Source organism: Mustela erminea, chromosome 17 (genome assembly GCF_009829155.1).
Source record: "Mustela erminea isolate mMusErm1 chromosome 17, mMusErm1.Pri, whole genome shotgun sequence".
NCBI lineage: Eukaryota > Metazoa > Chordata > Mammalia > Carnivora > Mustelidae > Mustela > Mustela erminea.
Window position 1 is genome coordinate 29921988 of NC_045630.1, and position 21721 is coordinate 29943708.

Here is a 21721-nt window from a genome sequence, read left to right on the forward strand (position 1 = left end):
GGCACCTGGCTGGCATGCTTGGCTCAGCTTGTGATCTGGAGGTTGTGAGCTGGAGCCCTGCATCAGGCTCTGTGCTGCAGGTGCCACCTGCTTAGGATTCGCTCTCTCCCTTTGTCCCCCACCCAAGAAAGAGGAAGAACATGTTCAGACTGAAACTAAGAAATTCTGAGAGAGGAAAAATATGGATGCTTTAAAAAACATAGGGAAACAAAAACTAACCCCAGAAGGTACATGTACCCAGATGTTTATTGCAGTAGTATTTACAGTAGCCAAAACGTGGAAGTAACAACCCAAGTGTTTGCTGATAGACGAATGGATAAGGAAGATGGGGTGTATGTACACAGTAGAGTATTACTCAGCCATAAGAGGAATATGAAACCTTGTCATTGGCAACAACATGGATGGATCTGGAGGTTATAACACTAAACAAAATAAAAGACAAATACTGTATACTTTTACTTACATGTGGAGTCTAAAACAAACCAACAAACAAAACGGAAATAGACTCATAAATCCAGAGAATAAATGGGGCGTTGCTTAGGGAGGAGGGATTGGTGGGTGGTGGTGAAAGAGGTGAAGGGGATTAAGAGAAAAAAGAGCCATAGTGGGGGTGCCTGGGTGGCTCAGTTGGTTAGGCGACTGCTTTTGGCTCACGTTGTGATCCTGGAGTCCTGGGATCAAGTCCTGCATCAGGCTCCCTGTGTGGCAGGGAGTCTGCTTCTCCCTCTGACCCTCCCTGCTGTCATGTGCACGTGTGCTCTCTCTCTCTCTCTCAAATAAAATCCTTTAAAAAAGAGAGAGAGACATAGTGGACATAGTAAAAAGTATAATATATATGTAATTCGAGGCCCGGGGAGAGGAGAGAATAGGACAGAAGAAAAACTGAGGAGGTAATGAAAAAGAATTTTCAGAAATTAATAATAGAACATCCGCTTAGAAATGCTGTAAACCTGAAGTGAGATAGATACAGAGAAGACCATGCATAAACGCATCATACAAAATCATCATAAGCTAAGTGCAGTGTGAGACCCGCAAGCGGCCTGTGGAGACGAAACAGCTTGAAGATGATGCAGCAGACAGCTGACTTCTCAGTAGAGGCACCAAACCCAAGAAGACAGTTGGTTTGAAAGAAACAATGACCTGTGTAATAAAAATCCTCTTCGAAAATGAGGGTGAATTACAGACATTCTCTGACAGACAAAAGGAGAGAATTCATCACGAGATCTGCATTGAAAGGAACTGAAATTCTGCAGTGTTGCAGAAACGATCAGAAATGGGCCCAATAGAAGCGTGGAAAGGGCAAAAGGGTTAAAAAGTAGCAGCAGGTGTAAATATGGGCAAATCCCAGTGGTCATCTGTTTTATAAAAGTACCAGTGAGGTGCTGATGCTTGCCAGACTTTCTAAGGCAGTGAAAGCTTATATAACTAGCAAGCTAGTGGAAGGGTAATAATAAATAGTAACACTCTAAAAGAAGGTGGGATGGGTTTAGACCCAAATTCGTATGTAATTTACGTGAAACTAATAAATGGACTGAACCCTCCAGTGAAAAGCATAGAGAGGCAGATTGTGTAATCATGCAGAATTAATAGTCTGCATATAAAACTGTAGCTGCACATAGAGAATTGAGGCTAGCCACGGCAGCAGTGAGGAACAATAGAGTGAGGACGACATACTCCAGTGGCAGCCAACGCTCAGGATAGAGCAACGTAATTAAGACACTGATGGTGGCTCAGAGTTAGGCATATTGACCAGCAGAACAAAAACAGCCATCTAGATGCTTGATTTATGAAAAAAGTAAGCCTGTGGCACAGTTAATAGATAGTGCTGGATTGATTGGATGGCCATAAAGAAATGAAAAGGAAACTTGAGCCTTATTTCACACCAGAGGCTAAACTTTCTGGGTGGATTGGAGATGTAACTATGAAAGTAAAACAGTAAAGCTTCTAAAATAATGGGGTAATATTTTCATGGTCTTGGAATTGAGAAGCACTTTTAAAACAAGTTAGAAAAAGCATTAATCATGAAAGGAAAAGACTGCTACTTTGGACTTGAATAAAAGTTATGAACTTGGCATTCATTAGAAGACACTATTCAGGGAGTGACGAGGCAGGCTGCATCCTGGGGGAAGCTATTTGCAGCCTGGATAACCCAGGGTGAGGTCCCATCTAGAATGTATAAAGGACTCTTCAGATCAATAGAGAAAAAGATGGGCAGCTCAGTAGAAAAACGGCAAGAGATGTAGTTTAAGCAGGTGTGCATTAAAGAAGGTAATCCATGTGGCTGTTAGAACACGAATCAGTACTATATCTCATAATCAGGGATATGCAGATTGGAAACAGGATGGTGTGGTATTCATACCTATCAGAAGTACTCAGATAAAGATGGACCGTTCAGTTGTAATGTTGTGTGTGTGCTCACACAAGCTGTTGTACGCTGCCGTGGAAGCAGAGATTGATAGAATGGATCTGCTGGGCTGCTGGGAGCTGTTTGCTGAAGCTGAGCATGTCTTTGGCCATGACAGCGCCACTCCTGGGTATACGGCCAGCAGAAGGGGTGCCCATGGGTAGCAGAAGACATTTAGTAGGATGTTCATAACATCACTCATTTAATAGCCCCAAACCGCAAGTAATGCAAATGTTCATGAATGGGAGGATGGGGAAATAAGCGTGGTTGATAAGATGGCACACCGCAGAGAGTGATAAAGAAGAAACCAGAGATGGGGCGCCTGGGTGGCTCCGTTGGTGAAGCGCCTGCCTTCGGCTCACGTCATCATCCTGGGGTCCTGGGATCGAGCCCCGCATCGGGCTCCCTCCTCAGTAGGGAATCTGCTTCTCCCTCTCCCTCTGCCTGCCTCTCTCCCTGCTTGTGCTGTCTCTCTCTATTAAATAAATTAATTAATTAAATCTTTAAAGAAAAAAAAGAATAAATCGGAGCTGCATGCAACAGAGAGCTTATTCCCGTAAACAGTGGTGAGGGACAGAGAGCAGGCATGTGACATACATACCGCGTAGCTCTGCTTATTACATAAATGCAGAAGCCTGCAAGACTGATCTGTGAGGCTGGAACTGTGGTTAGTACCTTTGGAGAGGTGGAGTAGTTACAAAGGAAGTTTCTGGTGTTAACATTCCTTTTTCTTGATCACGATTCTGGCTGCCTTCACTGCTTATGTTTCATATGCTTTCTGAATGTGTAATACTTAAATGAGCTTGTTAAAATGAGGGCGGCAATTTTTTTTGTTGTTGTTGTTCTGCCAACTTACTATTTTAAGGCAGACCTTTGTAACATCAGACAGCTTACCTTCTATCAGACTGTGATTTCTGTGGACTGATGTTACCTGAGAGAATGATTTTTAACCTTTTTTTTTTTCTTTTTGGTCAAGGCCCACAAGGACCAGGTTTGAATGAGAATACTCAGTCAGGGTCCGTTGATTCTTCTGAATATCAGTTTGACTCTGTGGGGCATCCGTGTCTTTCAGGTGGTGATAAATTGTGCCATCCCCAAGGGGTTGAAGTACAATCAGGCTACACAGACCTTCCACCAGTGGCGAGATGCTCGACAGGTGTATGGCCTCAACTTTGGCAGCAAGGAGGATGCCAATGTCTTCGCAAGTGCCATGATGCACGCCTTAGAGGTGTTGAATTCCCAGGAAACAGGTACGGTGTCCGGGTTTCCTTGTTTTCGCCAAGTGCCGTGTATATGTGTGCGTAAAATGTATTTGAAGTAATTCCCAAATTTCTGTTGTTCTCTACAGAAATGTAAGCTTTGGCTTGTTGATGATAAGCATACGGTCTAGAGGGATGATCTTATGATACTGGGTAGTCAGTCAGTTTTTAACTCTGCTTCGAAGGTAGTTCTGCTCTTCCTCCTCTAGACCTCAGCTTTTGTTGCGTGGTGTGAGGCTCAGAGAACATGCAGTGGAGATAAATTATGGGTGTTTATCATCTCGCCCTTGTACGAAGAAACGCATGTTTTCTGAAACACGTGTTTAAGTCACTGCTGAGCCTGTGAACTTCAAGTAGGACTGGATTTCCTTCATCCTCATTCGTGAGAACTGGATTCTGAAAGTTGTTTCAAGATTTTAGGAGCGCCCTCAGGTGGTGCGAGCCATGAATTGCTTCTGCTCTGACACGGCGTGGTGGTTAAAAAAAGAGAAGCAGAAATGATTCCCTGAAAACACAGGATTTAAATCTGTGTATGTATCAGAGATGAACTGTATTTTAGTTTTGGTTCACAAAATTGAAAACAAATACGCCAGTGTGTGGTGAACTCTTTAGGGAGAGAGAGATTTTATATTCTAAAAATCGGTTCTGTGTAAAATAATGTAAATATGATCTCTCTTGCTTTTGTTGTGTGCTTAGTAGTGATGTTGAATATACAAATGTGCCTTAAGAAAAATGTATTTATATATTTTAAGAGGAGAGACAGATTCATTTTTGATATCTTGTTAAGGTGTAGAGTTTCAAAACCTGTTATCAATATGTTAAATTTTATTTATACCATGTCTTATTCTAAGAAGGGTTGAAACATCTAGCCTGTGGCTTAGTCTATTTCGGACATGAATTACAGAGTAAGAAGACATATGGGAATCTTGCCAAAACCACCTTTTTATGCCTGTAGTTGGTTTATATGAGCTCTTTTGAGGAAATGAAGATTTCTGTAAAGAATTGGTACATAGCTCTTATATCTTCTCTGTCTTGAGAAGCCTCAGGAGTTCCTGGTTCATCTGTAAGTGCAGAGCCTAGAGAAGCCCTGGGATGTGCATGTCTCAGGTGTAGATTGTCTGAGTGCCCCCATGCCCGTCTCTTGTCTGCCTTCTGCTGCAGGGGTAGAATGTCCCCTTTGTTGTGGTCTCACTGTAGCAGAGAGACTAGAATTGTGGTTCAGTATCCCTACAGGGAGGCCAGCTGCACACCAAATGATGAAAGGCCCAAAGTGTAGAGGGTGTATATATGACACTGATGTTTGGCTTCCTCATGTTTGAAACAAACTAGCATTTTTATTTCTGAACCTTCCAAAGAGTGTCCCTGGATTTTAGGAACTAAATGTTACTAACGTGGTTAAAATGATTGTTTTTCATTTTGTCATTGATTTGTTTTTACCCAATGGAAAGGATTGCTTTTATCCTGTGTAGTCCTACAGTTTGCTTTCAGAATGCAAATGCTCATGTTTTTCCTTCTGATCTCCATCTTTTGAAATCAATGAGTCTTAGTGTGGAGAAACGCTGTTACATTCTCTTGTAGTTTCCACATTCTAGAAAGTTTGGCAAGTGGGGAAATTTCGCCCATCATCTCACTAGCCATGAACATTTGGTAAGGCAGAAAAATGTAACAGATTCTTCTTAGATGATCTTGACATTTGTTCTCTTCTGTGTCACAGCCTGGGCCTGTCATGCGGGGCCGAGGGGAGGGGGATAGTGGTGGAACAGGTGGGCCTGGCTTAACCGGCTCCCTGCAGAGAGGATTTGGTTTCCTCAGAGAAGACAAAGCCTGGGAGAGGGTTTATTTAGAAAGTGACTTCTCATAAATTACTGTAGTAAACTGATTTCTGATCATTGATGGCATTAACTGACTTGGAAGTGGAGGCACAGGAGGAGGCAGGCGCTGAGAGTCAGAAGGCTACAGTTTTCTCTGTAGTTCTGCGCAGTAGGATACATGTGTCTCCCGTCCCTGGGGTTATTTAGTGGGCCTGTCCCATCCACCTAAACAAACGTACCCAGTAATGTCACCTCTCATCTTGAGCATGCCTTCCCCTTCCACAGCTGTTTGCTTCGGGCTCACAGCCAGCTCCTTACTGAAATCATCTTTTGTCTTCCTGCCAAAACCACGTTGGGAAAGCCTAACTTGTGTGTCCCCTCCCTAAGCAAACAATATACCCAGTGAACCTCTGATCAGAAACAGCAGAAACAAACATTCCTAAAGCTGAAGTGACTGCAGACATCAGTCTTTCCTGCTGCTTAATGATTTGCCACGTTGTAAAACCATTTTCCAATATTGAATAGTTCTGTTCATTTTGTTTTGTTGTTGTTGTTTCTTTTTAAGCTGCTAATAGCAGTATTATCCATGAATGTTGGTTTATCCTTCGGAGTGATTTTTAGGTTTTTAAAGTCACGCACACCTTTGTTCAGACAGAATCTTCTTGAGAACCTCAGCATCTCCACATGCAAAACCGTGGCGCCACTCTGACTGTTGGGGGCTCAGAGCCCAAGCCGCCCAGGCAGCATGCGGCTCTCCAGAGCAGGGGCTGAAGGTACTAGCCCGTCTGTTTTGCCAAAACCCATAACCCATAATCGCTTGGTTCTCCTTTCACCTCTCCCTTGTCCCTGAGTTCTCTAAATCCTCAAACATTTTTTAAATGAAGAAAAAACTACTTTCTTTGGGACTATTCATACTGACCTTCATAAGGTACTCTGTGTGTGTGTGTGTGTGATATTTCCATCTCTTTTATGAAAAGGGAGGGTGGCAGGAATGTTTTCCTTTATTTTGTTTTTAACTTGGTGTGCAATTATCTAATATACTGGAAAGTACAGGAGGTGCTAAATACAGCTAGTTATATTTGGAATTTAAAACCACAAATCACATGTTCTAACGTTTTTTAAAGAGAGTTGAATTACCCTTCCTTCTTCTGTACCAAATGCTACAGTGTATCTCTTCCCTTTTTCTAATGATAGACTCGATTTTTAAATTTAAATGCTTACATTCGGATGGCATTATCCAGACTGATATTTTTTATTTCTGTGTTGTTTGTCAAGTATATTTATAACAGTTTTGCAGATAAATAGTTGTGGATTATATAAAATGTAAAGTTAGTCTTGTGATGATTAGTGGGGGTAAATTTACAGTTTTTTTTGAGAAAGGTTGAGGATATTTGAAAATAGGAAATAATTTTTAAAATTCTCTTTCAAAAAGAAAAATTATAAGCATAGCCAGTAAGTGTATTCGACTTTTGTTCTTCTTGACCAAGATTAAGCATATTTTTGTAGAGGGAAAACCTTAAAATATTTTACCATTAGCTAAGACTGCTTTTGCTACATTTATTTTATAGCTATAAGATATATTTTATAGCTTGAAGAAGAGAACACTATGTGATTCTCATGTTTAAATTTTTCTTTAGATTTTAAAAATATTATTATATAGAGAGTCCATTAACTACTCTTACTGGAAATTTGGTCTGATATACCTTCAGTATGAGCATTTATATGAATTTATCTCTGCGTTTTTCAATCTTTTGGAGATAAGTTTTAGAATTAATTGGATTTTAGAAATCTCAAAAAGTTCCTAGAAATATCTTAAGTTAATAGTGACATTTATTTTTCAGTCCTGCAGATCGCATGTTTCATGGGACCAATATTGAGGTCCTATCACAGATGCCATCCAGTGTGCTCTCAGCTTAGGCCCTGTGTAGGCGTGGGGAGTGATGCTAACAGGCTGAGGCTGTCCCTTGTCCTCCAGGCTTTCAGCAGGGCTGGGGCACTGGAAACAAGATCAGCACATTAGGATACAGTGTGTGGGATGCCATGAGTGAGGTGTGCACCAAGGACTGGGGAGTACCGAAGAAAACTCCGGGGTCCAGGGGAGATTCGAACAGCAGATGATGCTGGAGGTATGATTTGAAGAATGTGTAGGCCTCAGCCGTGGTAGGAGGTCTGAGGAGCCATTGGGAAACAATGGGAAACAACTGAGAGGCAGTGTTGTGGCCTAGGTGTGAGAATTTACAGAGGAGAGAGATCTGAGAGAGAAAGCAGGGAAGGCCGGGAGGGGCCTGTGTCCCGCTTAGGGCTGTGCATGGCAAGGCGCTGGATCTGCCGGGTCGGGGAGATGCCACCTGTGAGGGGGCCAGGAGCACGTTCTGTGAGCAAGTGTGTGCTCTAGCACGGACGTGGTGGGCTGGTTAGCGGGTTAGCATGCGCCCCAGGTCTGGCCTGGTTAGGGTATGCTGTGATGCCACGGTTGAGAAAGGCGGCACCCTGAAATGGAACCATCATGGAAGAAGAGGACCAGAGAGATGAGGAGGTGATGCTTTTACTTCTGGCTGCTGTGTCCTCGAGGGTGTTGTTGCATTTTGTCCATAAAGCCTGTCTGAGGCAGGAACGATGATCTGTTTATTAGGTGTCTGCTGTATGCCTGGTCCTTCTTAGGCATGCATATCACTGATGGTCTTTATGATAACCCTGCAGCATTGGGGGTGTCTTCCTCTTAGAGAGAAGAGTGAGGCTTACAGAAGGTCATGAGACCTGCCCTGGGGCCCACAGCTAGACCACTGCATAGGATCCCATTTAGGTGGGGGAACCTGTGGGGCTCAGTGGACTAAGGGTCTGCCTTCGCTCAGGTCATGATCCTGGGGTGTTGGGATCGAGTCCTGCATTGGGCTGCTTGCTTGGCAGGGAGCTTGCTTTTCCCTCTGCCTGTCTTTCCCCTTGTGTGTGCATGTGTGCGCGCGCTCTCTCTCTCTCTGTCAAATAAATAAAATTTAAAAAAAAATCGCATTTAGGATCTCTGTCGGTGACCTGTGATGGGCAGGCCAGGAAGGAGGCAGGGGTGCTGTGAGGTGATTTACAGACGTGTCCCTCCAGCCACTGAGCACCATCTAGGCCACCGGCAAAAATGGCGTTAGCCAGAGGAGGAGAGGGGCGGTTGTGGTTCTGGGCCCTGGGTCACGGGTTTGATTCTGGACATGCTACATTTGGAGCACTTTATTAAGGCCTTCATAAAATCCTATGAGATCGGACCTTGAAAGAACCCCAGAGCTTGTCTTTTGGACAGTATTTTTCACTGAGTTTTCCCCAATCAACTTACCTTACTGAAGTCCTCTTTCGAGACAGACAGTGTTAGCTGCTCCTCAGGATGCAGTGAGTAACGGGTTTGGGGGTCGGGTGGGTGGGACAGGCTTTCCGTGGGTCCGGTCACGTCCTGCTTTTATCCTTACCTCTTCCGTACTCTCCCCCACGTGTAGGTTCACAGTCTTCACAGGCACGGGGGCTTGATCTGCTGGAGCCGTGTCTCCAGTGTCCAGTTACAGAGACTGGCAAGACCCAGGGGACTTCCCTTGGGTCATAGCCCCAGAGGGGGAGGCACAGCTGTGGTAAGGGCTGTTTCTCTGCTTTTCAAATCAGCATCATCGGGGAAAGTCACTTTGGGTCCAGAAAATAGGAAAGAAAAGAGCTTTCATTTACTTTTTGTCTCATGTATTTTAGTAAGATTTCAAGGTCTTTCATTTAGTGGAAAGCACTTGTAATTGGAGTCAGAGCCAGTCTCTTCCTGTGGTGTCCAGGTACCTTCTCTAACTTCTCTAATGCTGTCCTTTCCTGTGGTGGCCGAGTGCCTTCTCTTAACTTCTCTACCACTGTTTCCTTTGGAGACCACGTTAGGAGATCATGCTGGGAATTCAATGAGATGAAGACATTAGTATTACAAAGCTATGAGATGTTGTTTTTGAATGCTAATCTTTATAAACACCTGGAAAATTTTGCAATATGGGTTAACTTGCTTTGAGGAAGAACTTTGGTTTTCTTTAGGCTCTTCCTTGTCTTCACTCCCTGGTGAAGACCTGCCTTGTTCCTTTTTTTTTCCTCAGAGGAAGTTTGTTAATTCCTCCATCGTTTGGGTGCATCTGAATGCACTCAGATCTCCTGTCCAGGGGTTCTTATCTTGGAGGGGAGAGAAGACACACCCATCGTCCCTGAAAGAAGGCCCCGGCTGAGGCATAGATGAAGTCCTGTCTGAAGGGGAATGAGGTGTCTGCAGAGGGCCGCTGAGCAGGTGTTGATGAGGTGGCTTTTGGAGCTGCTTTAGGAAGGTAAATGAAGTGTAGGCACAGGGAGCTGGGAGATGGCAGAACGGGAGGGGAAGGAGTGAGCCCTCTTTGCCTGTTTTGTCCTTTGGGGACAAAGTCAGAAGCTAGGTCTGATCAAGAAGGGCCTTTGGGAGACACGGAGTTAGTGGAGTTTTTGAGCAGGTGGCGCGAGGGGAAAGAAGCTGTACTTAAGAAAGTGGCCGTGGTTTGAAAAGGGAGCTGCTCGAGGCAAGGGGGACAAGCATGAGATGCCTCGTGGAGACAGAAATCACGAGAACAGAGGGGAAATTGAGACGGGAGCGTGACAGCAGTGAGTCAGGTGAGTGCACGGGAAGCCAATACTCTAGTGCTTCACCCCCTTAGGTGCCTGTTTTCCTTGAGAAGGACTTCTGGCTGCCCATTTTACAGGACCTTGGCAGAGCTCTGCGGGCGAGGACGTCGTCTGTGGGAGGCGTGGTATGACCGTTAGCTTTGGAGTGAAAACATAGTTCAACATAAAGTCGATTTTTACTGTGAATCTGAGTCCAGGTTTCAGAAAGGAAGGTACATAGACAGTTTTGTCTTCAGGCAAAGAAACTATTAATTTTTTCTACAGACTTGAAAATGAAATTAGAGAGCAAATGTGTTCAGCCCCAACATTTTTGAAGATTTACTTATTTATTAGTGAGAGGGGGAGAGGGAGAGAATCTCAAGCAGACTCCCTGCTGAGCACAGCTCAACATGGGGCCCAATCCCAGGATCATGACTTGGTTTGGGCTCAACAGACTGAGCCATCGGGTGCCCCAGTTCAGTAACTCACTGACAGAGTTAACAGTATAACATGAATAGGAAGATGATTTCTTTCATGTTAGAACAGTGATTTTCAGTTTGTTACCCACAAGACTACCACACAACAAGTAGTTGTGAGATGATCTCCCTTGGTTTGGAAAGCTGACCGAACAGTACACCATACATTCTAGTGATAGGTGATGTTACACCACTAACTCAAATACTAAGTTTTTTTGCTTGGGACTAAAAATTACCAGCTCTTTGTAGAGATACTCCGCTTAAAACCTATCAGCAATTCTGATCTACTGTTACTGACATTTTAGGAATTTTTGGATCTTCTTGTGATTATGTGATTGTGCCAAGATGCCAATAAGAAAAGTTTAAATAGTCCCAGGACCTGAATTGAAAACATGACCAGCTGCATGTCTGATTACTTGTGAAAGGTTCTTTGCACAGGCTTGCTCCTAATGTCTAGTCCAAGGGAGCTAGTTAAAGTAATAAAAGGGTTTTCAGCTGTGAAACAGGTCAGGAGCTGCTGATTCAGGCTTCTAGTTCCTGTGTCCTACCCATCATACTTCCAAGCCTTAGTTTTCCACCCATGTCTCTCCCTTTCTCAGCTGGGCTTCCAGGGGGCACTGAGCGCTTCTGGAAAGTGATCTGGGTGATGGATCTCTGTTCTCCCCAGGATGGAGCATAGGCATCATTACTTTTAGTGGCTACACCAGACCCAGGTTCCCTTGGAAGGCTGCCTCTCGCTGGTTCTGTTCCCTTGGCCTCACCTGCAAGAGCTATCTTGAAGTTCTGCGACTAGAAAGTGACTGGATTAGTGCCAGTGGTAACACTAAGGTATTACATCCTTCTCATTTGTTCAGGATAGCTTGATTCTCCAGTATTTGTGGTGAGTCATACTTGGAATTACTCTGTTGCTAGTTCTTGGTCAGGACAGTTTGAATGAGTGGTTTACCTTGTAGCTTCCACTAGTGGTTTGTAGATGCCCTCAGCATCCCCTTGTCATCAGAGGGGTTGATGCCATCCCTGGATTCTGCACTTGATCTTTGGCCAAAAGGCCAAGAAGCGATGCCATCCCTAGATTGTGGTCTCTATCTAACTGCTCTCCATATCTCATTTTCTTTGGGCCAAGCCACCTGCAGCATCAGAAATCTTGAGTTGAAAGCCCTTACTCAGGATTTAAGAAGTGTGCTCCAGGGATCCTTGAGGACCCTCTTCTAGACCCTTCCAGGGAGTCTGTAAGGCTCTCCTTTTTCCTTCTTCTATTTCAGCCAAAGCAAGGTGCTGTAACATACCGAATGCAAAAGCAAATAAAATAATCCAGGTGTATTCACTAAACCAAACATTAAAGAGATTTGTAAAAATATAAAGCCATGTCATCCTGATAGTAATATTTTTTATTTGGGAAATAATTTTGTTTTGGAAAAGAATTACTATTTTTAAAATGAATTACTGGAGATTAAAACTGGAAGAATATTGTTTATTTAATACAGCAAATAACAGTAGCTATGACTCCCCTTCACAAGAGCTGTTCAGGGTCTTTAATAATGTTTAAGAGTATGAGGGGGCCGGGACCAGAACCTTTGAGGATGACTGCCCTCCTTAATCATCAGGAGCACTGTTGACTGAGGAGAGAATTTCCAATGGCTTTTATCCTCTCCAGGCAGCCTAGCAAAGAGCTCTTGTCTTCTTAGTGGTTGACAATTGAGGTTCCATATTTTCTATCTCTTTAAGACTCTGTGTCTTTAAGATAAGCCTAGCTTTGCTTACAACAGAGGAGCCTTTCTTCTGTCATTATTCTTCACTCTATTCTGTGTCTTCTGTCCTCCCCATCAGGATGACTCCCAGGCTGGGCCTGTCCGGTGGTGGGCAGAGTGCAGACCTCACTCCTGTCCGGATTGTCACCACCTGTCAGCAGCAGGGAGAATGGGGGTCTTTCCTGCTGCAGGTTTAAAAATTGTCCAGCAATAGATTTGGAACCATCTTCTCTCCAACACTAATAACCCCTGTGGCTGTGTGAGCTCTGCCTCTTAGAAGTTCAGGTTCTGGTTTCTCATTGGTACGTTTGTGACTTCTCTTGTGATTTCCACTGTGATGTTCTAATAGTTGAATTACATGTTTCTATAATCCGGAGATAATGATTTGTAATAAATGTACTTGAAAATATTTGCTTCTAGACTTTGATGTTCCAGATGGCTAGCTGTTTGGGGAAAGCACTTAAGTGTGGCTGTGACTCAGGTCTGACACTGCATTGTTCATGGGCGTGGCGGCGTTAGTCTTACCGTGCGGACTTGGAGCTGGTCCCGCTGCAGAAGGATGTGACCGAATGACTACAAGAGACAAGATTTTCTGTTGAATCTGCATGTCATAGTCTTATGGAAGGTGCCCGTGGCCTGAAGTTTGTTGTCAGACACGCTCTTCTCTCTGCCTGTCATTTTTGTTTCTCTGCTTCTCTGGTGGCGGGACCTCTTGTCAGGTCTGACTCAGGTCTGGCTGGGGATGATGTTTCTCAGCTTACTTTACAGACAGTTTAAAATTTAATGAGTGGCGCTGCCGTGATCTGGGATGTCATCCTCGATTATTTGCACACTTTACCTCAGCAGAGTGGTAATTATATAGTCCCTTTACTTGTATTCCTGAAATTTAGTCCTGTTTATTGCCCATAAATTGGAGAAGTATTTGCTGGATGTCAGAAATTCTGCTACCTGTTTTGTTAGATTTTTCCATCTTTAAATAAGGATGTAGGGAGTAGGGAGCAGCTCTGATAGAACAGATTCCGCCTTGCTCTTCATTGATGGTGAGAACTGACTTGCAGGACCTACTTCTCTGCTGACACCAGTCACAACACAGGGGCAGCAGAGCTGCCCCGCCGTTCTTAGAGCTGGATTTTGGACTGCCCTATATTGGTCTGTAGGTGAGATGGTGTATTGTGGTTTGTCTGTGTTTGCATTCAGCAAAGAGCTTGCTTACATTACATTGCTGTCTCTGAGTGAACATTGGGCATTTCTGTTTCTGTGTTTTAATAGCAAGACAGAAAAATTCTAATCAGTCTCTTTTGGAGATGGTATTAAATAGTAGTATCTTTGAAGTCGGTATTGTATAAAGAAAATTGTTTTGTTAACTCATAGAAAATACCTAAGAGGTAGGTGGGTCTCATGCTCTAAAGAAGAAAAGCTACAGGGAACTGAATTATTTACACTCTTAATAAGGTTCTGTGTTACGTGTTACGAGAAAAACAAAAATGAGCAATTCAAAATTGTGGACCTTAAGAGGCTGTGAATTGGGTAGAGAAGACAGAAGTCAGAAAGGTCTGCCTGGTAGCGTGTGTCCCACCAGAGGGACAGAGTGGTGATTGTGAGGTAGAATGAACACAGCGAGCTGCTCATGGAAAGACACTGAAAATAGTTCTCATAACGTAGATCTGCTGTTTCTGTGGGCTTTTGCAGTTTCTGAGAAAATTCACACCAGAAAACAAACGGCTTCTGTTTTCTGAAACTTTCGGGAGTATTTGGTTATGACAGTGTTGTTCACGTAGGAAGAAATGCATGGTCTTTACTGTGATAATGCTGTGCTAAACATAAGAATTACCTTTTCTTACTCAGATTTAGAGTCCCTAGTCTTCATATATTTAAGCCTTAGGAGCGTACATCCCAATTTGAGGATGTCAACTGAATGAGTGACATTAATTACCAGGAAGTAGGTCTCTGGTCTCTTTACAAGTACTACTGGAGGGGGAGACCTTGCATTGATGTGGAGCACTGTAGATTGTCACAGTCCTGCTATCGTGGGCACCAGATAGCGTTCTGCTTGCTTTCCATTGTTCTTAGAACAAAGCAGCTCCTTCATGTGGCTCTTGGTCCTTGGGCTCTGGCCCCTCTGGACTGTACATTCAGCAAACAGCCCCCTGCATCCTGGGCCGCGTCTTTTTCTGCTGCTGCTTTCACCACTGAGGAACTTTGTGTTTTCTCAGAACACTTTAAACTTTTAATTTCTGGATTGAATAAATAAATTTGGTAGAACCGAAGTTAGTGACAATGCTAGTCTTTACTACCAGATTCTCTTGGCACAAACAGATGAAGTTACTCAAAGCATCTCTGCTGACCTACTGCCTGCTAATTTGGACTAAGATGTGATCTATAAACAGCTCTCAAGTGTATTTAATGCAGTAATAGTACCTGATAGCATTATTTCCATGAGTGGATGTCAGCACGTCTAGAATTCTGTTCGCAGGAAACCATAACTATTTTTCCACTCCAGCGGGATCCATGCTGTTCTTTGGGGAATTCGGCTTGAATGACATCTCCTCATTTGTAAAGAAACACATCTGCTTCCGTTTGCAGAGTGTGGTTCTGTTTTCAAGTATCGTATCCCCCCGAAGTGGGGCTGTTCAGGACTGTGGTGATCCCACCTTGTCTGTTAGTGCAGCTTTTATTTTTCTGCCAAAACTTCCCCTCTACTCAGTACAGTATGATTTTGAGTGAGTGTTATCTAGACGTCCCACCGGTGTTTCTTGTGCACTTCACCTTCCTATGAAGAGCAGTGGCAGCCGGTGTGTGGAGTGTGGGTTTGCTTACATGCAAGCTCCGGGTAAGCTTGTTAGGAGGGTACATGGTAAGAGGATGCATGGCCAGACTGCCTTTCTCAGGACAGCTCTGGTTTCTGTGGTCCTGCCTCCCTTGAAGGGTTGCTCCTGTGCCCTGCCTTCTGATGGCTCTTGGTCCTAAGGATTGAGCAAAGAACTTGCCCTCACCTGAATTTCTTCGTGTTGGGTAGTGGCTGTGGACAAGGCTGCTTCCTTGTTTTTAAAGAATTCCCTCTTTCCTGGAGGCTCATGGGATCCCAACGTTACAGTCCTTTAAAAACTTCAGATACATCCACACCAAGGGTTTTGTTTTGTTTTGTTTTGTTTTTTTTGTTTTTAAATTTAAGACCAGTTTTATTTCCCTGACTTTTGTTTAAATATTTTTGGTCTCATGTATCTCTCCTTTTTAATAAAATTATGTACAGATTGATTTGTTCTCATATTCATCTTACCCATTTGCATCATTTAGATGGATTGAAGTAAAGGTACTTAGATGACCGCTAGCACACAGTATACCTTCTACAAGCTCTTTAATTTGAGTGGATTCTGTGAAAAATCACTTGAGCTAAACAAATATATCAGTTACACCGTGCCAAGCTGGTTGCTTGCATTAGGATGTGAACGTGGCACAGATGTTACCTCTGAGCATCTTCAAGTCCAGCGAGGCAGACCGCTAACTCTGAGGAGACAGTACAAGGCCTAACTCCACAGTCACACAGCACATCGCAGGGACCTTGGGCTCCCGCAGGCTGTCCTGGCGTTTCATGGTGTTTCCTTCCAGGCTCTTGCTGGTACTGAAGACCCCCGAACCCCCATTTTGTTTGTAAACAACAATGAATTGCTGCTGCTTTTACATCTTACTTTGCTGCTTTTACATCTTACTTTTAGAGGATGAGTAGTTAAAAGATTCAGATTTAACATGAAAAATGTCTAATGAAGAATGTAGAATAATAGAAACCTAAAGATTAAAATAAATATTAAAAATACAATTTAAGGGGCGCCTGGGTGGCTCAGTGGGTTAAAGCCTCTGCCCTCGGCTGAGGTCATGATCCCGGAGTTCTGGGATCGAGCCCTGCATTGGACTCTCTGCTCAGCAGGGAGCCTGCTTCCTCCATTCTCTCTGCATGCTTCTCTGCCTACTTGTGATCTCTGTCAAATAAATGAATAGAATCTTTAAAAAAAAATATATATATATATATATATATGTATATATAAAATTTAAAAGGTAAGTATTTAGTGTAGTTTTCCTGAAAAAGTACTTTATTAACACTTTATTAAGAGTGGGAACCTGTGACACTCAAAATTTAAAGTTTCCTTAATTTTTATAAGTTTTATAACATAAACGATCCCCGTTTTTAGTGTTATCTGAGTAAATAAACCAGTGCTTCATTACCATCACAAACCATCACGTTTGAATAGGCAGCCGAGTTTATGGCCTGCTAACCGCTATTTATTCGTGAGACAGTTTATTTAGAGAGTAATGGGGTGCTTGGGTGGCTCAGTCATTTGAGGCTCTGCCTTCAGCTCAGGTCATGATCTCTAGGTCCTGAGATTGAGTCCCACATCGGGCTCACTGCTCGACCTGAAGCCTGCTTCTCCCTCTGCCTCTGTCCTCCCACCCCCTCACCCCCTCCAGCAGCCCCAGCAGCAAACCCTGCACCACGTGAACAAACCCAGCTTATTTTGTGTTTTATGTATTTAACCAAACTATCCTTTTAATAAGACTTTACCTTTTTTTGAGTTTCAAAAAGTAAATCTTGTGTACCTTCGTTCCAAGTATTAATTGCCTGATGTAGAAGTTGGTAGAAGTTGCTTCCTGGTCTCCATGCTGGGGTAGCTGGATTTCCTGTGCAGAGATGAGAGCCAGGCACTGGGCCCCATGGACAGGGAGCCCGCTGTCCTGGTGTCACTGGGATGAACCGTCCCGACGAGCGCATGGGTATTCAGAGGCACCACCTAAGAAACCCCTTCATTGTTGATTCCTGCTGGCAGGGGCGCTGCCACGGACCTTCGCACACCAGCTCTTGAGTTTGGAAATGGCATCCTAGCCTTGTAGCCCATCCATACCCTTGGGGTCACCCTGGTGTCATTGTTCGGGTCCCTTCCTTCATCATTTGTGTCCTTTTCTTTGATCTAAGGCCAGAGTCAGGAGGGCCCTCAGCTGGCCAGAGCTCTTGCTAATGGAACTCTGATTTCCACAAATTTTGTTTTTCAGGGGAAGATAAGTGGTTTGTTTTTGTTTTGTTTTGTTTTTTATGATTAAAAAGTTGTGTGCTTATTTTAAGAATTTAAGCAGTGCAGAAAAACATAAAGAAAAAAGAAAAAAAACCTAAAATCCTACCACCCGGACATAATCACCGTATATATTTTCCATAAGGGAAAGGTGATAGGGGTCAAAATACTTTTCAAGTTTGTGTTAAAAACAATTTTGAGATAAAGAACACAAAGCCACCATGGCACTGTATTTTTCCTTTACAGCTTTCTGGAGCTTTTGCACAGCGTTTCCCTGTGTGAGGTGTACGGCCCAGTGGTCGGTGCTTTCACCGGGTTGAGCAGCTGTCCCCTCCGGCAGCCTTAGACAGTTCAGTCACACAGGAAAGCAGCCCCCCAGCTTGGAGCCGCCGCCACCACCCCTCCCTGTTCCTGGCGACCACGGAGTTGCTCTCTGGAGACTCGCTTATTCTGGACGTTCCCTGTACGTCGAACCAGTTGATACGTGCTCTTTTGTGACCAGTTTTTGTTCAGCGTGATGTGTTCATGGTTCCAGCTGTCTTGTAGCGTGGGTCACGCATGGCAGTGTGAGAATTTCAGCATAATAAAAAGCGTATGTCACATGTCTAGGTGTGCTGTCACACATTTGCCAGTGAGACTCTCACATTTCGGTAGTTGGCTTTCTTATTTTAAAGTTGTTGGGCCGTGATGTATGGTGAATGCAATGACTGAATCTTAGCATTTTTTTAAAAATAAAGAGCTTAAAAGCAAAGCAGAAAGCTTTCTGCAGATTCTTTAGTTTAAAAAAAAAAAAAAAACTCAACCTCTTAAACCATGGTGAATTGCAGAAGAAGTGTGTGCCAAGCTGAATGCAAACAGAGGAAGCACTTGACCGGGTTCGCAAAATCTCTGACCATATCATCTTATGTCCCCAGGCTTGGTTTCCCCTGCCCACGGCTGCCCTGCCTTCATTTTTTCCCACATCCAGGAGCATTCACTTGAAAGTTGATACCTTTTTTGATTCTCTTAATTCTTTTTGTTTTGTAGAAGTACAAATGAAGAGACAGGGTCTTTGAAAGCCTCTGTTGTATGGTGAGAGTGCAAACACTTCTCTTGGTTACACTGTTTCTGCTCCTTCCATGTGGATAAGGGAGTGAAGTGGTATGAGTTTTCTGAGAAATGATCTGAGGTGTCCTTGTGTTCCTGCTGGTGCCTCAGTCAGCCTTCCGCGCTGAACTGGGTGCCTTGGTTGTTCTCCCCCAGTTGGTCTCCAGTGTTGTGGGCTGTTGTGGGCCTGTTGGGTCTGTCTCTTGCCCAAGTAGAAGTTTGGACCACTTTGCCTAATTATAATATTGTACTCAAACCTCTCTCCTAAGTCCTCAGACAGATTCTTCAAGTTTCTTAGATAATTTGATAATTACCTAATTTATGCTTATTATATCCTTTCAGATTTTTTGAAGTGGCTAACAGGAGAATATGGTTGCTAAAACTTGAAGTAGGGAAAAAAAACTCCTAGTGAAGGGGGGTAATGATTGTCCTCATTGTAGGGGCCTGATGGGAACTCACATTGAGTGTAGACTATCAGCAAGTTCTAGTTACTGCGGAAGGAAATCTTCCTGCCACCCAGGGAAAGACAACTGTGGGCAGGAGGGCATGGGCACAGGCACGGGCACGGGCAGGGGAAGGGAGTCGGGGAAGGGGGTCGGGGAGGGGGGCAGGCAGAGGGAGGCGGGCAGAGGGAGGCGCTGTGGGCGAGCCTATCGGGAAGGTGGGAAGACTGGCATGCCTGAAGCCTGGGGAGACAGCATGAACTGGATGACAGAGGCAGTGGTCACATCACAGAGAGAGGGCCCTGGAGTTTGAGGTTTAGCTGAAGACCAGTGCGAAGCAATTGAAGACGTTTTATGGAGGGAGGCGAGTTCATCTGGTTCACTGGCTGCTGAGGGGAAGGGGGTCGTACCGAGATCAGAACGGGCAGCTTTGTGAGGCGATGCTGCCGCCACAGTCAGGGCTAGCGGTCCGCGAGTGTTGGAGCTGATCCCTGCTTGTGTGTGTGTCTGGTGTTAAGTGTATGTACTTGGGTGTTGACATTCTGCATGTATTATGAAACCTAAGGAAAAAAAGGCATGAGACAAAAATGAACAGAAATAGAAGTGCTGGTGTTTTCTTTCCCATGCCTGTGTGTGGTCAGCATTCTGGGGTAAGTGCATCCCTCTGCAAACCACTGTCTGGACAAGAGGTCACAGAGCAGTGGAGGCTGTTCGGAGAGAGGGATTTCGAGGGGACAGGAAGGGCTTGGCAGTAGGTTCACTAGTCGTAATGAAAAGGAAGGGGTGAGCAGGGCCCTGGATTTCTGGTTTGTGTCACTGAATAGAGCACGGGCTCTGGCAATAAGCAGATCCTGCTCGTTAAAGTAGCTGCTGCCAGACTGTGCATGTGCATCCTGGTTCCTGTGGTGGCCGAGGGGCCCTGCAGGGAAGTAAGCATGGCACGTGGGTCAGTCTCCCCTTCATGAGTGTCGGTCGGGGTGTGGCAGCTGGTACATTCTGGTTGACTCTGACGATTTCTTTAGCTGGGGGCAGAGTCGTTGATTCCACAGCCGAAGATAAATGATGTTAGAACAGGTGTGGGCTGGGGACACGTCAGGACTATCGCAGTTCAAGCCTGTAAGGAATTCTCCGCAGTCTGTCTGCTGTCAGCAGCCATCTTGCACTTGCTGAGAAAGGAATACAATGTTTCTTGAGGCCATAAGTTGGGGAAGGATTCAAGAATCAAAGGGGCAGGGGAACCCCATCACCTGTACAGTTTCCCTGAGACTTGGCATGACGACACAAGAGAGAAGTTTGTATGTTGGCATTTTTTCATATGTTGCTAGAGATCCATGACACTCCTGAGATATATAAAGATTTTCTTTTATTAAAAACTGCATGGGGGCGCCTGGGTTGCTCAGGGGGTTAAAGCCTCTGCCTTCGGCTCAGGTCATGATCCCAGGATCCTGGGATCGAGCCCCACGTTGGGCTCTCTGCTCGGCAGGGAGCCTGCTTCCTCTTCTCTCTCTCTGCCTGCTTCTCTGCCTACTTGTAATCTCTGTCTGTCAAATAAATAAATAAATCTTAAAAAAAACCTGCATGTATTTTAAAAGAAAATATGAACATTTTTTGAAAATGTGTTAAAATGCCCTTTTTAACACCATTACTCTGAACACAGTTTGGTCTTTGTTGTGATTCTTGTGTCTGCTGACACGGGGTCCTGCAGAATGAGACTCACATATATATATGTATGTACCTTTTTTTCAGCTTTACGGATGTATAATTGACGAACAAAATTGTAAGATATTTAAAGCACATGTCATGATGACCCGATACAGCATATACTGTGGAAGGATCCCTCCCATCCAGTTAATTAACACATCTATCATCTTCACCTGTGTGTGTGTGTGTGTGTGTGTGTGTGTGTGTGTGTGTTGTGGGTGCGTCTGCACATTTCAGTTACACCGTACAGTGCTGTCAACCACAGTCACCATGTGTGTATTCGAGCTTTGGTCTTTATGCATCTTATGTCTCAAAGTTTGTACCTTTTTACCAACCTCTGTTTACCTCCCTTTTCCCCACAGGCCCTGGCAGCCACTTTTCTGCTGTTTCTGTAAGTTTGTTTGTTTGTTCAAGTCCACACATGAGTGATGCCATGCAGTCTTTGTCTTTCTCTGGCTCATTCCGCTTAGCGTGATGCCTGCAGGGTCCATCCATGTTCACGCAAGTGACAGGATTTCCTTCTTTCTTACTGCTGAGTGATACACCCTTGTGTGTATTCCGTAAGGTTCCAGAATAGAATATCTCACACACTGCATCCTCTTGATCCGTTCATCTGCGGATGGATAGTAGGTTTTTGCAGCGTCCTGACTGTTGCGACTGAGGCTGCAGCAGACATAGGGGTGTGGGTGTTTCTTGGGTGTCTTGTTTTCATTTCCTTCAGATATATGCCCTGAAGCAGAATTGCTGGATGGTGGGGTAGCTCTGTTTTTTTAAGTTTTGAGGAACCTCCATCCTGTTTCGCAGCAGTGGCTGCACCACTGGCATGCCCACGCTGCCCGATTTTGTTTGGTTTTGGTTTTGTTTTTCATTGCAGGCAGCCACACCACTGCAGTGTCTTCCTCTGTTTTGTTCTTGACACCTTAGCGCACACACACACACACACACACACACACACATTTGCTTTTGTTCCCTTTTAAAACATAAGTTGTAGAACGGCGCGGTCACGAGGGTCACACCTGGGGGCTTTACTGATGGTCAGAGCACGAATGCTGCTCATTTGGAAGCTGGTGGTGGACGTGCCCCCTCAACAGAGCAAAGTGAAATAAAAAC

At 44.4% G+C, this 21721-nt stretch overlaps 1 protein-coding gene across 14 annotated transcripts in view; it reads left to right on the forward strand.

Moving 5' to 3' along the window:
• The window catches only part of ENAH (ENAH actin regulator), a 131392-nt gene that overhangs the window by 67982 nt on the left and 41689 nt on the right, over positions 1–21721 (forward strand). For all 14 annotated transcript variants that reach the window (XM_032319077.1, XM_032319076.1, XM_032319075.1 and 11 more), the window contains exon 3: positions 3477–3654. In XM_032319077.1, the coding sequence (XP_032174968.1) occupies positions 3477–3654 (178 nt within the window). The remainder of the gene's footprint in view (positions 1–3476; positions 3655–21721) is intronic.